A 14,697-nucleotide genomic window follows, 5' to 3' on the forward strand; every position below is an offset into this window, starting at 1 on the left:
GACGCCATCGAGCTGAACGTGTGCTAAAATCGGAGGTGCCGTCCTTTCGGCACTAGATTGGATTGGATCGCGATTGGATCATGAAGAGTATGACTACATCAACTGTGTTACGATGCTAATGCTTTTGGTCTACAAGGTTACGTAGAGACACCCCACACTTTTTGCTTTGCATCTCCTATATTAGATCTTGGATGTTTGTAGGAATTTTTTTGATTCTCATACTTCGTTCCCCATCATCAATCCTGGGGCATGCTCGGGCCTAGAAATGCAATAGGGAGAGCAGCCACACCCTGCTATATGCCGATTACTTTGAGAATACCGCTCTCTTCAAACCACGTCAATTCCGTCGCCGCTTCCATATGGCAAGACATGTTTTCAATCATATTTGGGAGGGAGTGGTAGCATATGACCCTACTTTGAGTGCAAAGGGGATGCCCTTGGCAAGCTTGGCTTCTCCTCTTACCAGAAATGCATTGCGACTATTCACATGCTTGCATATGGAATTCTGGGCGATCTTGTGGATGAGTACATACGTATGAGTGAGTCCACATGTCTCATATCAATATACAATTTCTGCAAGGTTGTGGTGGCAGTGTGTGGCCCTGAGTACCTGAGAGAGCCAACTGTCGCTGATACAGAAAGGTCGTTGGTGATCAATGCCGATAGGGGCTTTCCAGGCATGCTTACTAGCATAGATTGTATGCATCGGAAGGGAAGAACTGTTCATTTGCTTGGCAGAGGCAATACAAGAGACATGTGAAAGGTGCCACTGTCATACTAGAAGCGGTGGCTTCACAAGATCTTTGGATATGTCATTCTTTCTTCGGCATGGCTGATTCTGACAATGATATCAACGTGCTTCAGCGTTCTCCAGTGTTCGCAAGGCTTGCAGAAGGCCACTCACCAGAGGTCAACTTTGAGATCAATGACCACCATTACAACAAGGGATCTACCTAGCTGATGGTATCTATTTTCTTGGTCAACTCTTGTGAAGACAATACCCAATCCTCAAGGAGAGAAGAGCAAGAGATTTCCCAATAGCAAGAGAGTGCTAGGAAGGATGTGCAGCGTGCTTTTGGTATGCTTCAATCTCGATGGGGTATCGTTCGAAACCCTACATTGACATGGAGCACCGGGAGACTTTGGGAGGTGATGACTGTTTGTGTGATCATGCACAACATGATCGTGCTGACAACATCTACGGCCAAGGGTTTGATTTTTAGGGTGAAAATGTTGAGCCTGAGCACCGAGAACCGGCGACATTTGAACAGTTCATCCAATTTTATCGTGAAATGCTTGATTGACATACTCATATGTAGCTCCAAAATAACTTGTTTGAGCACATGTGGAGTCACATTGGCAACCAATAGATGTATACTTTTCATGTGTCGTAGACAATTTCGATTTAGTTGTAAAACTATTTGATTATGTTTTTATTCGGATGTGGAACTATTTGATTGTAAAGCTATTTGCACTGTTGAATATATTTGGTTGTAAAACTATTAGTGTATAGTTCAAAAAAAATATACATAGGGGCTCCAACCAACGGTGGCGGACAAGATGCGTTCATGCGTCCCTTGTCGCGTCTCAGCCGACACTGAAGACCTCCGAAGAACAGCAACTCCAGCTTCCTTGGAATAGCCAGCGACGACCGTACATGGCGCCGGAGGAGAAAGATCCGGGCAGTGGTGAACACCGGAGGAGCGCATCATGGGATCTCGAGTCTCCCAGCACAATGCTCCCAACAGAGTAACAACCTCAAAGACGTTGCCATCATGTCGATCCTACGAATCAAGGCTTTCGCCCCGAAGATAGCTGCCGATACGAGGTCGCGAGGAAGATAGCGTTGCACTCGGCGAAGCCTCCAGGAAGGTGAATGACACCCGCAGGTGCCATCAACGTCGGTCCGGCCACAACCGAACAGGATTTTCATCCGTAGCGTTGCACATCTCCACGTCTCCAAGATCCCGGCCAGTCCCGATCAGATGCCTCGCACCCCCGCCACCGCAACAACTTGCCATCGAAGCCCCCCTCACTGCCGAGGAAGCACGCCTAAAGCCATCACCTTCAACATCGACTAGGAGCCGCAGCAACCACCGAGCGGTGCAAAGCCAGATCCGCCACGGTGGCCTTCACCCGCGCAAGGGGACTGCCGCCAGACTGGATCCGACCCGCACCTCCGACCACACTCCGGCACTCACACCGCCGAGGCATCGCCGCCCGCCTCACACGGCAGCAACCGAACACCCGCTGTCCGCCAAGACCCTTCCTCGCAAGGCCTCGCAGCGCCGCGGCCGCCATGGCTGCGCTCGCACCGCCGCCACCGCCAGTGCCGGTGCACCACCTACACCCTCCATCCTGCTACGCTCCACGCAAGGATCCGGAGACAACCGCCGCACCCCCTGCCGTGAGCACCCCAAGGACGCCGGCTAACGCCGAAGACGCACCAGATCCGGGCGGAAATCCCCGGATCCGCGCTCCGAGCACCGCCAGCCAGCATCACCGACACGCCGCTAGCCAGCCACCAGCCCCAGCTCCGCCAGCTCCCGGAGGGTAGCGCCTCGCCGCCGACCCTACCGCACAACCACCACCAGCGCGACCTGGGCAGAGAGATCCGGCCGCGGGCGCACCAGATCGGGCACAGCCACGACGAGGCCCGCAAGACGCGCGACTGCGCCAGATCCGCGCAGGGTCCGCCCCGGCCTCCCGTAGCGCGCCGACGCGTCCGCAGACGCCGCGCCCGCTGTGCTCGCCATGCTCGCCGCCCGCCGCGCCTGCTTGCCGCGCCCACCGCGCCCGTCAGCGCCTGCTTGCTGCGCCACCCGCGCTCGCCGCGCCTGCTCGCCGCGCGCACCACGCCCCCGCTCCTTTCCTTGGCCGAGAGACCCCGCGCTACCCTGGCCTCGCGAGAGGGAAAAAGGGAGGCCCCGCCGCCGCTGACGCCGTGCGGGCTTTGCCCGGCGGCGCTTGCCGGCGGCGGCGAGGGGAGGGGAAGATCTGGGAGGGGGCTGTTGTGGTGGCTAGGGTTTCGCCCGGGCCGCCCGCGGGGAGGGCGACACGAGCGACGCACTGTGTCTGTTTCTATAAAGGGCACGACGACGATACGGCGTGACGCACCGTACGCGGCGGCTACCCAACCCAGCAGCCGTGCTGCGCGAGCCAGCTGCAAAGAACGAGTGAGCGGCCTGAGTGGAGCGCGCGATTAAGGTCCGATCGCCCTCCGTCCGACGCCCTAAACCTGACCCACCACCACGACGCCTGTCGGTCTCCGCACCGGACCGGCGTCGCCAGACGCCACTGCCCTCACCCCAACGCACATGCGCTTGCGAGCTCCCACTCCCACTCCCACCCCCGCCCGCATCCCCTTCCTTCTCCGCTGTACTCTTCTCCTTGTCTGCCTCGCCTCCCACTCTACACAATCGCATCGAAACCATAGATCGGTTATTACCCACCACGTGAATCCACGCGCAAAATTGCCCGCGGCAACTTTTCCGGCGGATTTGGTTTCCCTTCCTCCCTTGGCATCCACTCCTCGCTGGGTGGGTGCCCCTCAGCTTCTACTCTAGTCTAGTCTAGATATAATACTATTCTACAAAGACGAGGGACGACGAGGAGATCGATCCAAGATGTTATATGTGGCGCCAAGGTGGCGGTGCCTGCTAGCCGTAGCCATGGCCATCGCCGCGGTGCTGTCGGCGGCGGGCGGCGCCGGGGCGCAGGAGACGTGCTCCGGTGCGGTGCCGCCGCCGCCCAAGCGCGGGGCCTGGATGTCCATTGCCAGCTTCGGCGGCGCCGGCGACGGCCGGACGCTCAACACTGCGGCCTTCGCGGCCGCCGTCGCCAGCATCCAGCGCCGACGCGCGCGGGGCGGGGCGCTGCTCTACGTGCCGCCCGGGGTGTGGCTCACGGGGCCCTTCAGCCTCACCTCACACATGACCCTCTTCCTCGCGTGCGGCGCCGTCATCCGCGCCACGCAGGTTAGACCTCCCGACCGCCATTACTCTTGTGGCCTATTACTATTGGATCTTTACCAAATAGTGCAGACTGCAGAGTATTCATAATACCACTAGTTTTCAGTTTCCTTGTTCTGTTACTACTCCGTATAAGATAACAAGTAGTTTCGTTCAGGCTTCAGATATCTTGAGTTCTAGCTTAATTCAAAGAACATGAAAATTTGCTCTTTATGGTTTGCCATGTTTCATGGTGGTTTATAAGAGCTGAAAAACAACACATTCGTCTTGATGTTTCACTCTGTTAGTGTTATAGTTCCCGTGTTGCCACTTGCGAGAGGATTACTTAGTTGGCATGTGTGACCTGTGTCTTCTCATCTTCTGTTAATGTCTAGCTCATCCAGTTATAAGGTGTTGTGGAGGTAAAAAAACAGTTGGATATCTTTGTGAAACCTTTTTATTTTTATTTTTGAGCAGGACACATCTAGTTGGCCGCTGATCGACCCGCTGCCCTCATACGGGAGAGGGCGCGAGTTGCCCGGCAAGAGATACATCAGTTTGATCCATGGCAATGGACTTCAGGATGTTTTCATTACAGGTTCTCATTCTGCATTATTAAATTTATCATACTTGATTTGGCTAGTGACATCACCATAGGATTTATCCTAGAATGTTCCAGCCTGTTATACTGCAGTAGAACAAGGTTTTAATTTGGCATCATGCTACGGACGCCGTGCATAAGCACATGCTACAAGAATATGCCACTGAGGAAACCTGTAGAATGTCCTTCATATAGATCTACCCTTGCCTTCATCTAGACGATGATTGTTTTCGTGGTTGGAACTGTTATTTGTGCAGGTGAGAATGGCACCATCGATGGCCAAGGTAGTGTGTGGTGGGACATGTGGAAGAAGGGTACATTGCCCTTCACAAGACCCCATCTACTCGAGCTGATGGATTCGTCTAATGCTATTGTCTCCAATTTGGTCTTCCAGGATTCGCCATTTTGGAACATCCATCCAGTTTATTGCAGGTAAGAACATCCATTTAGTTCTTTAGACCTAAAACCCCAAATTCTGTGTTTGTTCCTTATGGATTCGACGAGGAAGACCACTAGCCAGTTTTGCAGAATTGGGTGCTGCAATGCACCTTCATCTTGCAGTGCAGTGGGTTAGCTTATTTGGGAATCAGGACAACTTGTTTTTAGCAGTAGTGCAGTTATATATATAGCAGTACAAGGATCCACCCTTGTACAGCATCTCTATTTGCACCATCACAAATTGCACATGAACTCCAGCCTGTGTTCTTGTCCTGTCATAACTGGACCAAAATCCCCAAATTGTATGTTTGCTCCTTATGGATTCAGCCAGGAAGACCACTAGCCAGTTTTGCAGCAATTGGACTGCAAGAGGATGCTGCAGTGCTCCTTCATCTTGCACTCCAATTGCTCTAGCATATTTGGGATAAACTTGCTTGCTTTTAACCATACTGCAGTTATATAGCACTAGCAGGATAAGGATCCATGGTTGTACCGCCTCTCCATTAGCACCATCACAAATTGCACATGAACTCCAGGCTGGGTTCCTGTCCTGTTATATAATTGGTAATATTGCTGCATTAAATTGGAGGAAACAGTGAAGTGCAGTGAACTATATAACAAAAGTACAGAAGCTGCCAAACAGTACCATACAAGATTATTACACTTTAACGTAGGCTCCAAAGTTTCTTTGTTTTAGTTGTTGCTACTTGCTAGCAAAAGTTGTGGTCCAGATCTGCATTTATTATTGTCCCAGCTGAGACACAAATGTCTACATCATCTGTTTTGCTTGTGCAGCAATGTGTTGATCAGAAATTTGACTATACTGGCTCCACATGACTCTCCCAACACTGATGGAATTGATCCAGGTACAAATGCTATTTTCCTTTCTCACTGGCAATATATACATGACAAAATGTAGCTCCTGATTCTGAACCCAGAGTTGTGCTCCAAACTGTACAGATTCGAGCAGCAATGTGTGCATTGAGGATTGCAACATCTCGACGGGAGATGACCTGATCGCCATCAAGAGTGGATGGGATGAATATGGCATAGCTTGTGGTCGCCCCAGCTCGGGCATTACCATTAGGCGGATCACGGGCTCCTCCCCTTTTGCTGGCTTTTCTGTCGGGAGTGAGACCTCTGGCGGTGTGGAGAATGTCCTCGCTGAGCATCTGAATTTCTACAGCTCAGGGTTTGGTGTTCACATCAAGACCAACTCCGGCAGGGGAGGGTTCATTCGAAACATCACCGTCTCCGACGTGGTCTTGGACAATGTCCGTTATGGTCTGAGGATTGCCGGCGATGTTGGAGGACATCCTGATGAGCGCTACAACCACAGTGCGCTCCCCATCGTGGACAGCCTGACGATAAAGAATGTTCAAGGGCAGAACATCAAGGAGGCTGGGCTGATCAAGGGCATCCCAAACTCGGCATTCTCCCGGATCTGTCTGTCTAACATTAAGCTCCATGGCAGCGCGCCAGTCCGCCCATGGAAATGCGCGGCTGTGAGTGGTGCTGCACTGGACGTGCAGCCCTCCCCGTGCACAGAATTGACTAGCACGTCCGGGATGAGCTTCTGTACAAATTCCCTCTGATGCTGAATCAAGTCTTGCACTTCAGTTTCGGTGTCAATGCCCTTGATTCCTCCAAGGAGATGGCATCAAAGGGTAGGCCAAACATTTTTTGTTTTGTTTATTACGTATTATATTTTCAGAAACCTTGTGCTTTAGCATCACTGGAATCTAGTTCAACAAGTGAAATGCTATCGGTGGTTCAATACTTGTCCACAAAGCTCCTCAGTTCTTTGTGTCAGCGAATCATGTTTAGTTCTGCATTTCAACCGTTGGCGTTGAGCTGATACTAATTAGGCTTGGTGTATGCAAAGGGTCACGCGTTTGAGTCAGGCACCGCGGGTAGCCAAAATGGACTGGACGAAGCTGGTAGGATAGACACAAAGATCACCAAGGGGGCGGTCCGGGCGCCTGTGACATGCGTCTGATGGCCTTGGTGGCGTGTCATTGGTTGCTCTATGTCGATTCAGGGCAACTCCAACATGAATCACCAAATCGGACATAGGACACGTCCGCGAACACTGATGGGTGAGCCGGCCATCCAACTGCATCAAACGTCCACGCGCTTGTTCGAACGGACCGTGTGCATCAAACATCTACAAGATCAATCAACACATCTACTAGTTTAAACGGACAGTACAGCCGAAATTTATGCAAACTTGGATGAATTTTAAGAAAGTTTCACATATTACATTCAAACCGGATGATATTTAGCAAGTTCGCCTAAATTTTACTCCCTCCATTCCTTGATATAAGGTGTATAGATTTTTGAGAAAAAAAATCTGAAATATAAGGTGTATTGCGTTGCACCACTCGTTTGGATATTTTTTTTACGGATTTAATTACATTTCCTTATATCATGCAAGCTCCTCTATTTTCTCATGCCAACTAGTCAGGTGTAATCTCGCCCAAAACTTGTGAAATTTTTCCTCGATTTGCGTTCTTTAATTTCCGTACCAAAAACTATACACCCTATATTTAGGAACGGAGGGAGTAGAAAATAAACTACGTGGACGATATTTACCAAGTTCACCTGATTTTTTTTTAAACATGAGGTACCGAACGTGACCTTGTACGTATGCTGCCTTGGCCAGCTGCACCTTCGTCGTCGTCCCCTCCATCATTGTCGAAGTCGGGGTCGTTGTGGGTCTTCCAATGACGGAAGGGAGCGTAGGGGTTGCGTGTCAAAGTCGGAGTCGTTGTGGGTCTTCCAGTGACGGAAGAGAGCGTAGGGGTTGCGGTAGTCCTGATGGGCCGCCAAACTGGCGCTCGCAGGAGCCGATCAGATGCCTTCCCCTCCTGGCGCAGGTGCTTGTCCTGGCGATGATGGTCAGCCGTGGACGCCTTGCCCTTGCCGCCAAGGACATGGGTGGCGCGTTCGGAGTCAGCCAACCCCACTTTGAGGAGCAACCGTGAACGCCTTGTCCTTGCAGCCAAGGGCACGGGTGGCGCGCTTGGAGTCGGCTAGCCCCGTCTTCCCGGTGATCCTAGACCGGTCCTTAGCCTAGGCCAACGCAAGGTCTGTTCGGCGAGCACCCAGTCCAATGTCATGAACACGACCGGCGCACGTTGCATCGCTCTCGCGGGGCGGCCTTGGAGCCGCCTTCTCGGCCGCCGTCATGGTGCGCGACGACTTGTTGCTGCGGTCACGACCGAGGTGCTGTAGGAGGCGTTCGCACGTGTTCACAAGCTCCGAGGAGGACGTGTCCTCCTTCAAAGCATTGTTGTTGTCAAACACAAAAAACATGCTCGAGAAGGGCGGCTGCATTATCACTTGCAATATAAAACGTCCTTCTCAAAACGAGAAATCCCGCGTCATTGCTTATTGCCATCTCCCATCTCCAATCAAGAATGTCTACCAATAGTGACATGGACGAGCGTAGCGGTTAAAAGAGGCGGTAGAGCTGACGGGAGCGGTTTACCCAATTTACATATACTCATAGGATAAGGAATCTATTTGCATCAATGAAACGGGTGTGCATACACGCAGGGAGAGGTGCAACTTAGTTGTCGAAGGTGAAGCCGCAGAGGTGATGTAGCTATGTGCCCTATCTACATATACTCTTAGGATAAGGAATCTATTTGCATCAATGAAATGAGTGTGCATACTCTCAGGGAGAGGTACAACTTAGTTGTCGAAGGTGAAGCCGCAGAGGTGATGTAGCCGATTAGCTATGTGCGGAGCGTATAGGAGCATATCAATGTACAATTTATATTATTTTTCTTCTGTTTATCGATCTATTTCGAACCTGAAATCTTGGGTTTCTAAAAACTAAATTTCCTAAATTCATGGGTTAGTTAGAGTAGCCAAACAAGATTTTATACGGTTAAACCGGTTTTCTAGTTTATAAAGATTGAGTTTTGTGTATCTTCCCTATCGAATCAACACCTTAGAGAAGAGGGTATAAGAGGGCACTTTGGATCTTTTGGTGCCGCTATTGGCAGACCAGTTGCCCTCTTGCATGAACTTATATGAGGTAAAATTTGGGGAACTTTCACGTTCAACTCTCGTTGTTTTCGCCGTGTTGCTGCTGACATACACAACCATTCCATTAATGCCGCCTTCCCGCCCTCATCCTTGCCGCAGTACTCAATGTGGGCCTCCCTCCGATATTTCCGACTTGCTGAGGAGGTCGCCGCCTTGAGCGGACCATCCGTCGTGGCCTCCTCCTCCCGCTCCCGTGGCATCCTGCCGCACCGCCTCCCACCAAGATGGACAGGAAAGAAAAAGAAAAAGAAAATGACCTATAGTTTCTACTACCTCCGTTTCAGTTTACAAGTCCTACGCGTATACTTAGGTTGCCAATTTTATCACCCTAATATAAACTATATAACACAAAAGTTATATCGTTTGAAAATAGAACATCTGAAGTTTATATTGGTATATTTTTTGTAATATATGACTTGTATTAGGTTGGTCAAATTGACGACCTAGGGGTACACGCACGCCCTGTAAACTGAGAAAGAGGTAGTAATCTGGAAGTATCCGAAATTTTTAATACTCGTTCGATCCATATTAATTGTCGCTGATTTAGTATAAAGTTATATTAAATCAGGGACAATTAATAGAGACCCCTTTAAAACCATACAGAGGCTATTGATTTTAGAGTGTTTGATTGATAGAGTTACTCTAAACTCCTGAACTCTTGATCCCCACGCTGCTGTGACGTTTTAACCATGAATATGCTGTTTCATTCCCTGGCACCGCCCAACCAAAGGCTCCTCCCTCGCCAGGTTAGGCTAAAGGCCGCAGAAACGAATAGTATAGTTTGCAGCCAACACCATTTTCTCCAATAATAAGAATGAAATGATACAACCCATAGCCAAAGCGTTTCACTACAGAATAATTATGTATGCCCACTTGTTTCTGCCACATGTGCACCAAAATTCCTGAGCACACGACTACGAAGTCAGGAGCCACAATAAAATGGTCACCGGCAAGTACTCGCACTCGCACATGCGTTTCTTACATACACATAAGCTAGCTAACGGTTATACGGATGAAGCGGCCTACCAAATGGAGGATACTGACCTCCCTGTCCGGGGAAGCCCATCATCTGCGGCCCGGCACCAGGAGGAAACTGCTGATTGCCATATACTGGAAACTGCGGCATTGATTGCATATGACCTTGTGGAAACGGCGGGCCTCTATAACCTGGACCTTGCATCATTTGAGGACCTGGAGGTAGCTGCTGCCTTCCATGGCCAGGGAACGACATCGCTTGATGGTTGGGCATCTGTTGATTTCCTTGGCCTGAATGCTGTGACATTTGAGCTTGATTTGGGCCTTGCGGGAACCCTGGGGCTCCATAGCCTTGTAGGACTCCCTGGCTGGCGTACTGTTGAGGTCCACCTGAAGCGGCTTGTGGGTGTGGCTGACTGGAAGGAAGGGATGGTGCTCCTGGTGTTGCCAGAATAGATGTAGTCCCTGGTGCTGCTACTACGTCAGCTGCTGCGGAAGGAGCACTGCTGTATGGTGGCGCAGTAGAGCCAATTGGCTGAGGGCCAAGAATGGAAGGTTCATGGTTAGCTGGAGCACTGTTCCCCCCAGTGTAATCTCGACCTCGCTCATTGTTGATCTGAAACAAGATAAAAACATCACCAAGGATTTAACATCTGATATCACTAGTTCATATCAGGCACAAGTAGTTTTGCCTGGTGCATCGAAATTTCTATTCCCCAGCACGATGGTGCATTTGTTATACCAAATTTGGACATAATGAGGGAGTGATGCATTACCCTAACATTAAGATCGGTATGGCGTGAAAACGCGAGGTGAAGCTTGCAATATCCGCCTTCATAGATGCTGTGTCCTTCTAATGCTTCTCTTGCTTTAACTGCAGTTTGAATATCTGCAACAAAGGCGTAAAAGTTTGAGAGACATGCTGCACACCAAAAACTTTTTGAGTTTTGTGTACTTGCAATTTGTTTTACCTGGATACTGGATTAGTGCATGGAAGCCAGAGTTCTTCTCAAAAATAGCAATCTTTTGTACAAACCCAAAAGCAGAGAAGACCTGCCAATTACAGGAACAAATGGTTGGTGTCATGTGTTTTACATATGATGATTTCACGGTATTTAATACATTACCTCGTGAAGAGCATCAATTGTAACAATATACTGCATATTCTCAACTGACGCAAGCAGAACATTGCTCTCTGGCTCCTCCTTCTTCCCATCCTGGGCCTAACCCAACCACTACGTTAGCATAAGAAAAATACCAAATCATATACGCACGGAGGTTAGAAGTATTACCACTCCAGATCCATCAATAGCAGAAGGTGCAAGGGGAAGGTATGGGTTTGTATAATCCCTAAAGAGGAAAAGAAACCAATAAGTGAGGAGTGAGAATCTTTCAACGCCAAAATGAGAGCAAATAGTTAAACAGTAGCTTAGTGTCATAGGGTAATAGAATATCATGAGACAAGCAATTATTTTGCCCATGTTTGTAGTGAGAAAAAATTGGTAGGTGAATGTGATGAACGTTCATGAAGCAGCAAGACAGCAATTCTTACCTACTCCTATGACTCTGAAACTTGACATTTAGAACAGAGTGTGCTGAATAATTTATTCTTAAAGTGCAGGACCCATCAAGTTCTGGAAGCAAGTAGCTGCAGCAGAAGCATAAATAGTTATCCATCAGTCTTGAAAAATAGTACAATATAAATATAACCTGAGAACAATACCTAGGAATGCATCTGCCATCCAGAGCAGCTTTTGCAGATGACGCGGTCTCAGCATCAGAAAATTGTATCAACGCCTATAAGACAGGGATAAAAAACATAATTCCATATAAAACCTACCAGGACAAAGAAAAGAAAATCATGCTGCTTGTTCTTAAAAAGAGAAACCATCATGCAAGACTTGAAGGGATGATCAGATGAGAACTGTTACTAAATGAGTACAAGTAAAACCGTCACCTGATAACCAGATGCCTTTTCAAAGGTAGCAATCTTGTGAACATATCCAAAAGCAGAAAATACCTGGGTAAACAAAGTTCGGTTGTCAATATGACAAGTACAATAATGTAGTAAAACCAATTGCATGCATTTAGATAAAATGGAAAGACAAGCAAGCTTAAGTCGGGAAATAAGCTACAAAGGCCAACTAATATCTGAATGCAGAGTGCCACAAAGACTCAATTATAAAGCATGAAGAAGAGCACAGAAGCATACAAGATAAATTCCTCACTAACCATGACACTCACGGGGAAGAGTTCGAAGGCAAGTTTTGAGGTTTTACTAGCAGATCATTTTTTCAAAAGGAGTCTTCTAAACCGCTAAAAATACAAAAAGATTAAATAAACCTACTATGTTTCTCCTCGCACAATTATAACCATAGAAGTTCTACTTATATTATCAGCGAGTCAATACTTTCCATTTGTTAGCGTTTATAACAGATGGCCAAGAAAAGGCAGCAAGCAGCAAATCTACAAAGCATTGATATTCCAGTGCCGCTAAAAAAAGGAACTACAAGTTCAGCTGAACAAGGTCCCAACACTGAAAAACAACTTTTAGGCATGTCTTCGCATCAGCAAGTGATGAACTGTTAAAACAATTGCAACTCTATATAAAATTTAAAGCTCAATTGAACAGAATTGCATACAGGTATGTCAGTCACTTGAGAGTAGAGGGCATAAAGAATGACAGAAGCAGTCGCTAAAGCCAAACAAGCACAAAGTGTTCAACAAAGGATACACTGCATGTTGAGGCTTTACTGATTAGCTGATGTACTTTCTAAAACTTTACTGATCTATAGTTATGTATAAGTATAGGCTAACTGTTCAAGGTCTCCATCATGATAACTGTTATAGGATTGTTCCATGACATCATTTCTGTGTGATGCTATTTGCCAAAATTCTTTGAGGGCGTGAATAATGTATGCATGTCTAGTAGTTTTGGCAAAAAGATACGAATTGTTGCCTCTAGCCTATTTGTATTGAATTGTGATATAACAGGGAACCACAATTCTAGCATCTTCATCTTGTGTTATCTTTACGGTAACGGCTTCATCTTGTCCTGGTGGCTTTCTGGAGATAGTTGTAAACAATACTATCCTCGCATCTTTATTTGTTCTTGTACACATAGTGTCAAGTACCTCGGAAACATCAAATTCAAAAAGTATTTCATGCAATCCTCATTGAGACAACATGTAAACCAACTTTTTGTCACTAACTATTACGTAGTCAACAAACATGAAGGGGGGAGGAAGGGAGAGGGAGGGAGGGAGGAGGGTGGGAGGGAGAGAGGGAGGGAGTGGATGTTAACATCCTAGCGGAGGATATAGTTTGAGGGAAGGGAAGGGGGTAGGGCAGCGATGAGTAAGGGAGAGGAAACGAACACACACAGTTGTTCCTGATGCGGTTGCCAGTCATGATACTCCGTGACAACGGCCTGCTAATCCATTTGGACCATGTAAAAAATGGGCTACAAGTTACTAAGGCAGTCCTGGCAAATCAAGTTAATCCTGCAGTCATCAGACTAAGTAAACAACAGAAATCATACTAGGACTCATAACTTCCTTACCAAGTGTAGAACATCTATGCTGACAGCATCTGGCAGAACACCCTCCATTGTCACTAGCAAAACATTGCCTGCAGCATCCCCGGTATTCTTGCTGTTGACAATCTCCTGTCTATTGGAGTACTGAAGGTACACATTCTTGCCTCTTACCTGTGCTGGCTCCGCTGATGATGCATAGTATGATATCATAGCAATTGCCTGATTTTGGTCAGCCTGCAAAGACAGAATGTAAAACTTAACTAGTGTTTGGTATCTGCTATGGAGCATACTCACATAATCAGTTAAAATTCCTGAAGACAAACTCCAGACACAATTTCGTTTAATTGTAAAGAACATGACAACAACTAAAGGTTTCTTCCTGTGCCAAGATATCTTAAAGGCCTTAACAGTTTATGAATGGCACAACTCACTGACTAAACACACGAACAGGACGCCCCCTTACATCCCCACACTCGATACGGGAGGGAGGGGGCGGGTGGGTGGGTGGCTGAGGAACTAAACTGACTCTCAACCCAAATACGCACATAGGCCGAAACTATAACGAAGACGCAATCAAGGATCTGGAAGTAATACTCACGAATTCGATGAACGCCTGGTTCCTGTTGGCGCCGACGTTGCACTTGGTATTGACGACCTTGCCGAAGAGGCTCCCCAGCTCGGTCAGCTCCTCGTCGGTGCACTCCCACGGCAGGTTCCTCACGTGTATCACCTTCGATGGAGGCTGGGTGTACCGGAACTGCGGGTTCCCGCCGGAAGCCATCCCCACTCCCCCAAAAGCTCCTCCTACCTCTCGATCTTAACTCGGCACTGATCGCGATAAACAGATCCCCTTAGGAGGAAACTGTCAGTGGATACGCACGCAACCAAGGCGCATCAAAGTAGGAGCCTGAACTTAACGGCGGCGAGCGGCGGGCTGCGAGCGGCGAGCGGCGGTTCTCGTCGACGATGTGGAGAGGCAACAGGCCGGACCGGAGGAGGACGGGTTGGATGGATTGTCAAATCGAAAGGCTTCAGAGCTGCCTGCCTAGGGTTTCGTGTGGGCTCCTGTGGGAAGAGAGAGTACGGAGGGAGGCAGCTGGGCCAGGGGCCTCGGAAAGCCAGGCAGTCTTTCGGTG

The 14,697-nt window shown here is 48.5% G+C and overlaps 2 protein-coding genes across 3 annotated transcripts; one reads left to right on the top strand and one right to left on the bottom strand.

Moving 5' to 3' along the window:
• The first annotated feature begins 3,140 nt into the window (after positions 1 to 3,140).
• Positions 3,141 to 6,768, top strand: LOC123078585 (probable polygalacturonase). Its single transcript, XM_044501138.1, has 5 exons — positions 3,141 to 3,977; positions 4,428 to 4,548; positions 4,809 to 4,983; positions 5,785 to 5,855; positions 5,950 to 6,768. The coding sequence occupies exons 1-5, from the start codon at positions 3,627 to 3,629 to the stop codon at positions 6,582 to 6,584; spliced, it is 1,353 nt and encodes a 450-aa protein (XP_044357073.1). The 5' UTR covers positions 3,141 to 3,626; the 3' UTR covers positions 6,585 to 6,768.
• Positions 6,769 to 7,604: 836 nt separating this feature from the next.
• On the bottom strand, positions 7,605 to 14,625 carry LOC123078586 (polypyrimidine tract-binding protein homolog 1). 2 transcript variants are annotated; one of them, XM_044501139.1, is made up of 13 exons: positions 14,160 to 14,625; positions 13,586 to 13,795; positions 11,981 to 12,043; positions 11,747 to 11,820; positions 11,576 to 11,671; positions 11,316 to 11,373; positions 11,151 to 11,246; positions 10,995 to 11,076; positions 10,800 to 10,912; positions 10,093 to 10,639; positions 8,810 to 8,841; positions 8,129 to 8,322; positions 7,605 to 7,986 (listed from the first exon to the last, which is right to left on the bottom strand). In XM_044501139.1, exons 1-13 carry the CDS (start codon positions 14,340 to 14,342, stop codon positions 7,605 to 7,607), a joined length of 2,130 nt encoding a protein of 709 aa, XP_044357074.1. In that variant the 5' UTR covers positions 14,343 to 14,625. The 2 variants fall into 2 exon arrangements, with proteins under 2 accessions (XP_044357074.1, XP_044357076.1); XM_044501141.1 differs by lacking the exons at positions 7,605 to 7,986; positions 8,129 to 8,322; positions 8,810 to 8,841 and having other exon boundaries at positions 9,826 to 10,639.
• Positions 14,626 to 14,697: the final 72 nt, after the last annotated feature.

This window comes from Triticum aestivum, chromosome 3D (genome assembly GCF_018294505.1).
Source record: "Triticum aestivum cultivar Chinese Spring chromosome 3D, IWGSC CS RefSeq v2.1, whole genome shotgun sequence".
NCBI lineage: Eukaryota > Viridiplantae > Streptophyta > Magnoliopsida > Poales > Poaceae > Triticum > Triticum aestivum.

Excerpts from the sequence above, each read along its gene's own strand:
- LOC123078586 (XM_044501139.1), bottom strand. The coding sequence starts at position 14,342 with ATGGCTTCCGGCGGGAACCCGCAGTTCCGGTACACCCAGCCTCCATCG. Across the intron at positions 11,077-11,150 it reads CAATTGATGCTCTTCACGAG|GTCTTCTCTGCTTTTGGGTT; the intron begins GTAATGTATTAA and ends TGTAATTGGCAG. Across the intron at positions 10,640-10,799 it reads ATACCGATCTTAATGTTAGG|ATCAACAATGAGCGAGGTCG; the intron begins GTAATGCATCAC and ends ATCTTGTTTCAG.
- LOC123078585 (XM_044501138.1), top strand. The coding sequence starts at position 3,627 with ATGTTATATGTGGCGCCAAGGTGGCGGTGCCTGCTAGCCGTAGCCATG. Across the intron at positions 4,549-4,808 it reads TCAGGATGTTTTCATTACAG|GTGAGAATGGCACCATCGAT; the intron begins GTTCTCATTCTG and ends TTATTTGTGCAG. Across the intron at positions 4,984-5,784 it reads ATCCATCCAGTTTATTGCAG|CAATGTGTTGATCAGAAATT; the intron begins GTAAGAACATCC and ends TTGCTTGTGCAG.